General features: G+C 39.6%; 1 protein-coding gene across 2 annotated transcripts in view; it reads left to right on the forward strand.

Annotated features, from left to right (window-relative positions):
- LOC117529835 (serine/threonine-protein phosphatase with EF-hands 2-like) overlaps positions 1 to 6,879 on the forward strand; it is a 28,946-nt gene extending 22,067 nt beyond the window's left edge. For both annotated transcript variants that reach the window (XM_034192706.1, XM_034192707.1), the window contains exons 16-19: positions 297 to 403; positions 644 to 807; positions 4,986 to 5,073; positions 6,266 to 6,879. In XM_034192706.1, coding sequence (XP_034048597.1) covers positions 297 to 403; positions 644 to 807; positions 4,986 to 5,073; positions 6,266 to 6,450 — 544 coding nt within the window. In that variant the 3' untranslated portion in view covers positions 6,451 to 6,879. The remainder of the gene's footprint in view (positions 1 to 296; positions 404 to 643; positions 808 to 4,985; positions 5,074 to 6,265) is intronic.

The following is a 6,879-nucleotide window of genomic DNA, read 5'->3' on the forward strand; positions in this document are numbered from 1 at the left end:
TGGTTGTGTCTTATATTAAGTGTACATTACACTTTTTTTTTACAAGAAATTAGACAAATATACTTGGTAAGACTTTGCATTTTTGTAGCAAATATTTGATATGACAAGGGTTGTTTAAAAAAAGGAACTTGTCCTTTAACTAATTTGACGTGCAGGTGGGTGTGCTCTTTTCCAAAATACAAGTACCACTGGACATTAATGGGAGCCATAAAAATATTCAATAAAATTATCATGGCTCTGAATCTTCATTAACATGTTTCTTAGTGGGGTTTTTTTCTTCCAATTCTCTTTACCAGCGTCGGGTGGACAGAGAGATCAGCCCTACGAGCTCTGAGGGAAAAGTTGTTTGTGCACAAGTCAGACCTCATCAGTGCCTTCCAAAACTTCGATCCCCACTGCACAGGTATGTAAGGAAAAAACTGCTGCAAAGCGTAGCTGTACTCCATCAACACCAAAAGTCAAATCCAACATTAAAGCAGCATCAGAAATGTAAGAGGTATTCTGGGTGCCAACTGGGGGCAGGCTGAGCTGAACAGAAGGACGGAAACCTTCCACACACCAGACTGCTGCTTATTCACCACCATCTAGGGTATTTTATGAGAAGGGAATCTGTTGGCATTAAATAGATGAACTCATGTTCCAGGTTTGATCTCTCTGAAGCACTGGGCCACTGCCACAGAGAGCGTCCTGAAGCTTGGCCTGCCCTGGAGGGTTCTGCGCTCTCAGCTGGTCAGCAATAACCAGGACAATGTGGTGGACTACCAGCAGTGGATACGACAGCTGTCCATCAACGAACCCAAATTCGAGGTCGGCTTTCATTCCAGCAGTGTCCATGTATTTGTCCATGTGTCCATTATTTATTTATATATTAAAAGCCAAGTGGCCTCTGTGTAGGTGTGTGTAACTCCAATCACAGAAAAACTGGGGAGAGCTGACATTTGCCATTTGGTATGCTTTAGTATTTTGGGTCAAGGATGAACGCCACAAAAATGAAAAGTTGATAGGACTAATATTTTTGGACAAATTAGGAATATTAGGTAACAACAGTGCATAATGGACACTGATATCACCACTAATCAGTCCGGACCCAGCGCCACAAGGGGGTGTTTGGGGGCGACGCCCCCTCACGTCATCAACCTCGCCTCCTCGGATGTTAGAGTTATATATCACGTATTTAACAAATAAACCAAATTAATTAACTAAAGTAATTACTTTTAAAACAAACGGATATGGCGTGTGTCTGTGTTCAAGCAATTTGATAGGTCGAGGGTTGCGCTTGTCAGTGCGGCAGAGGGCAAGCTCGATTTATTCAAGCAGTGTCAAGGCCTTTCACACTGCAAGCGTCAGTGCGACACTTTAACGCTTCATAACGCCGGGCCGGTGTATTTCCAACGCGTCGTGACGTCAGACGCGTCGCTTCGGAAGCGGCAAGGGGGCAGAGATTGCGGCCACGTCACACTCTGGCTGTTTCCACAACCTGAAAAAAGTTCAGCGATCGACTTCTTGAATTTGCGTCGACTGAACCACAAAAATCTTTAAAAAACAGCAGTAGAACGATTCTCCCATCACCCTGCTGAGAGAAGCTTTTTTTCAGCTACTTTTCGGAGTGACGCCGACCGAGGGAGGACCGACGTCTTGGTGGGATATCGATCGAACCGCGACAGCTGGCCGACCCGCACGGAGAAGCCGGCCTTCAGGCATCATTCCTGGCCAGACCGAGGTAGGCGGCCGGGGGGATGGAGTAGACCCACTCAGTCCGAAATCTCCCACTTTTTGGATATATGCGAAGGCCCAGTTTGCCCAACGGAGGTTAGTTCTGCAGCTTTATCGAGGTGAGAATAAAATAAAAGTAAAACGTGACGTTTCTGCACTGCTGTGAAGGTTTATTGATCGCTAACGTTAGCTTAGCTTTTTAGCACAGTTGATCTGAGTGAACGCTTTAATTTGTAGATGATTCAGTCTCTTATTTTTACCAAATAAAGATACAGCTTTTTTCCAGACACCACAAAACCTCAACTTTCAATAACTTATTTTTTTCGGGTGTTTTTTTTTTACCCCTTTTTTTTTTTTTTTTTTTTTTTTTTTTTTTTTTCCCCACTTTTTATATATAAACTGTTTAGTGTTTCTTTATATTTAAAGAAATATTTTTATTTGTCCCAATCAGGAACATTTGCTGTGCAGACAACCAAACTTACATTGATGAGCTGAACACCACGAAGTCCAGTCGAAAGAAAACATCTCTGCTCTTCAAAATAGGACAAATGTGTCTTCAGCAACACCACCCGAGTTCAAAGCTGCAGAAGAGACCGTCATCTGGTCCTGAGAATCCAACATAAATAAATAAATTTGAATTTGAACATAACAAAATAAATGTCTGTGGCTCCTTATGTTAAACAAGAAATTATCTAATCTGAAATAACAGGTGGTTTTAATTTACAGATGAAAGGTTTCTAAAGAACCATTTATTGATTTATTTAGCTATTTTAATTACAAGCGTTCTAAACTTTTTTTTTAACAGTAATCAGAAATTTTGAGGTACCAAACAACAACAAAAAAAAGCATTTCCAATGATTTTTCTTCAGAAAACTGCTCTATAAATGAGCAGTCCTGTCACACGTTAATGTTTTGACGCACCTCCGCTCGACAGACTTAACCCTAACCCTAACTTTGTGTATATATATGTATATATATATATATATATATATATATATATATATATATATATATATATATAATACAACGGTGTTTTAGGGCCACATTGAAATTTTATTTTTTAAGACTTCAAGAATAAAGTTATAATATTACGATAGTCATAATTTTACAAAAAACCTCGTAATATTATGAGAAATAGTCATAATTTTACAAGACTAAAGTCGCATTTTATGAGAAAAACTCATAATATTACGAGAATAAAGTCGCATTTTATGAGGAAAAACTCATATTACGAGAATAAAGATGTAAATTTATGAGAGGAAAAACTGCAGAGAGGAGAATTGTCATGGAGGCTGTTTTGTGTGCTGTTTGTAAAATTACTTTATTCTCTAAGTCTTAATTAAATCAAATCAGATCAATTTTATTTATATAGCACCAAATCACAACAAACAGTTGCCCCAAGGCGCTTTACATTGTAAGGCAAAAGCCATACAATAATTACAGAAAAACCCCAACGGTTAAAACAACCCCCTATGAGCAGGCACTTGGCGACAGTGGGAAGGAAACTCTCCCTTTTAACAGGAAGAAACCTCCAACAGAACCAGGCTCAGGGAGGGGCAGTCTTCTGCTGGGACTGGTTGGGGCTGAGGGGAGAGAATCAGGAAAAAGACGTGCTGTGGAAGAGAGCAGAGATCAATCAGTAATGATTAAAAGCAGAGTGGTGCATACAGAGCAAAAAGAGAAAGAAACACTCAGTGCATAGACAGCAGTCTGTCTATAGCAGCATAACTAAGGGATGGTTCAGGGTCACCTGATCCAGCCCTAACTATAAGCTTTAGCAAAAAGGAAAGTTTTAAGCTTAATCTTAAAAGTAGAGAGGGTGTCTGTCTCCCTAATCCGAATTGGGAGCTGGTTCCACAGCTGAAAGCTGAAGGCTCTGCCTCCCATTCTACTCTTACAAACCCTAGGAACTACAAGTAAGCCTGCAGTCTGAGAGCGAAGCGCTCTATTGGGGTGATATGGTACTATGAGGTCCCTAAGATAAGATGGGACCTGATTATTCAAAACCTTATAAGTAAGAAGAAGAATTTTAAATTCTATTCTGGAATTAACAGGGAGCCAATGAAGAGAAGCCAATATGGGTGAGATATGCTCTCTCCTTCTAGTCCCCGTCAGTACTCTAGCTGCAGCATTTTGAATTAATTGAAGGCTTTTCAGGGAACTTTTAGTACAACCTGATAATAATGAATTACAATAGTCCAGCCTAGAAGAAATAAATGCATGAATTAGCTTTTCAGCATCACTCTGAGACAAGACCTTTCTAATTTTAGAGATATTGCGCAAATGCAAAAAAGAAGTCCTACATATTTGCTTAATATGCGCATTGAAGGACATATCCTGATCAAAAATGACTCCAAGATTTCTCACAGTATTACTGGAGGTCAGGGTAATACCATCCAGAGTAAGGATCTGGTTAGACACCATGTTTCTAAGATTTGTGGGGCCAAGTACAATAACTTCAGTTTTATCTGAATTTAAAGCAGGAAATTAGAGGTCATCCATGTCTTTATGTCTGAAAGGCATTCCTGCAGTTTAACTAATTGGTATGTATCCTCTGGCTTCATGGATAGATAAAGCTGGGTATCATCTGCGTAACAATGAAAATTTAAGCAATGCTTTCTAATAATACTGCCTAAGGGAAGCATGTATAAAATGAATAAAATCGGTCCTAGCACAGAACCTTGTGGAACTGAATAATTAACCTTAGTCCGTGAAGAAGACTCCCCATTTACATGAACAAATTGTAATCTATTAGATAAATATGATTCAAACCACTGCAGTGCAGTGCCTTTAATACCTATGGCATGCTCTAATCTCTGTAATAAAATTTTATGGTCAACAGTATCAAAAGCTGCACTGAGGTCTAACAGGACGAGCACAGAGATGAGTCCACTGTCTGAGGCCATAAGAAGATCATTTGTAACCTTCACTAATGCTGTTTCTGTTCTATCATGAATTCTGAAACCTGACTGAAACTCTTCAAATAGACCATTCCTCTGCAGATGAATATTTAGCTGTTTTACAACTACCCTTTCAAGAATTTTTGAGAGAAAAGGAAGGTTGGAGATTGGCCTATAATTAGCTAAGATAGCTGGATCAAGTGATGGCTTTTTAAGTAATGGTTTAATTACTGCCACCTTAAAAGCCTGTGGTACATAGCCAACTAATAAAGAGGTAATAGTGGTTGTGTATTTGTACCTTACTGGAATTATGCGCTTAGTGAGTGCCTTTGTAGTTGAGTTTGTGACATGCACTTGTCTCTTTTTTGACAGGTGTCTGACACCAGTATCTTGGAGACTATGTACAAATACCACTCCAACCTGGAAACCATCTTCCGAATCATAGACACGGATCATTCAGGTCAGTAATCTGGATTCAGAATATTATCTCCACAGCTTTATTACAATGGCAGCACAGGCAGCAGTTTCTAAATCCTGGTTTTGATTACTTTTCCTTTTTAAAAAAAAAAAAAGTTCCTTCTCTGCTCCATTGCACCATATTGAAATCTGCATTATGTGGTTTCTCCGATCATACCCACAGACGCTTATGACTCTTTCAGAGTTGTTTGGGAGTCTTGGTGGCTTCCCTCACTTCTTGCACAGTCATTCAATTTTGAGAATGGCCCCCTCCAGACAGATTTACCATATATCAGAATAAAAAGTCTGTGGGACATTGAGCTTGATCTCCATAGAGAGATAAAGCGGTCAGATTCTGTAGAGACATTCAAGTCCAGACTTAAGACGCATTTATTCTCCGTCGTATGGGCATACTGGCACAGTATGGTACTATGCTTCTTATCTCTTTAGATTAATTTTATTAGCAACGGCACAGGCCTCGGCCTCACTTCATCAGGTAAATGGACTGCATTTATATAGCCCTTTTCCATCTGCATCAGAAGCTCAACATGCTTTACAATTATGCCTCACATTCACCCATTCACATTGACATACTGATATCAGGGTGTTGCCATGCTAGGCGCTCACTACACAGTGGGAGCAACTAGGGGATTGAACCGAAGATCCTCTGGTCTGAAACCCAACGCTTAACCATTAGACCATCACCTCCCCTTATATATGTGACTGCAATTTATGTATTAATTTAAAGTACACAGCCTTTGCAATGGTGAAGCTGCAACCTCGACAATTTGCGAATCTGGGTTGTATCCAACAATCGCACCTCAGTATGATTCTTGCGTAAAATAGAGTATATTTTAAAATAGGAGTATATTTTGTCCCAATAAAATAAGTACAAAAAAGTCTAGCAAATCTAACTCTAGCCCTTATTCTATTTGAGCAACTTGATTTAACTCCATGATAGATGTGATTTAACACTATAATACAGTTTACTTAACTCTGTTGTGTGGGACCAAATGTACTCCCAGCAGAGTAAAATTGACACTGCAAAAAGTGTGTAGGTGTCCTATCAAGGTTTTTGTAGATTTTCATGAAACACCAAAGGAGTGCATGTGGGCGTGTCCATCTAATGTTGCATATCTTTGTTTCACTTTTGGCTGTTGTTCAGCTGAGGCCTCTTTCTGCTCAAATTCTTGTAGGTCTAATCTCGTTTGAGGAATTCCGTCAGACCTGGAAACTCCTGAGCTCCCATCTGAAGATAGACATAAGTGACAAGGCCATCTCAGACCTGGCCCAGAGCATCGACTTCAACAAGGACGGGAGCATTGATATTAATGAGTTTCTGGAGGCTTTTAGGCTGGTGGACCTGTCTGCCCATATGTAGACCCACCCTGAAACCAGAACCTCACCTGGAGTGTTGGACTTTTGAATATGTAACCTTGATGGATGAAAAAATGTTCATTCATATTTAATGTTTGTATTCCTCCTGTCTTCTTATTGAGTTTTTTCTTTAATTTAAATGATTTGAAGGTGTGCATTGAGTGCAGCCTTTTTAGTTTCACACCTATAAAGAAAAACTAAAAATAAATACTATTGTTTTTCCTTTCATGCTAAATGTACTGTTGACTTTGGTTCAAAATGCAAGGCAAAAAAATCAGCATACAGGTTAGTGAAGATGTAGCATTTTGCGTAATTCAGCCTGATAAATTACAGGGTTTCAAACCAGAGTTTTTAAGCGCACCGACAGCTGTCGACCAGCTTACCGTTTGCACCTGCATGCGTGTGCTTGTGGGAAGATGAAGTAAATATTTCA

The sequence above is a fragment of the Thalassophryne amazonica genome, chromosome 17 (assembly GCF_902500255.1).
Source record: "Thalassophryne amazonica chromosome 17, fThaAma1.1, whole genome shotgun sequence".
Lineage (NCBI taxonomy): Eukaryota > Metazoa > Chordata > Actinopteri > Batrachoidiformes > Batrachoididae > Thalassophryne > Thalassophryne amazonica.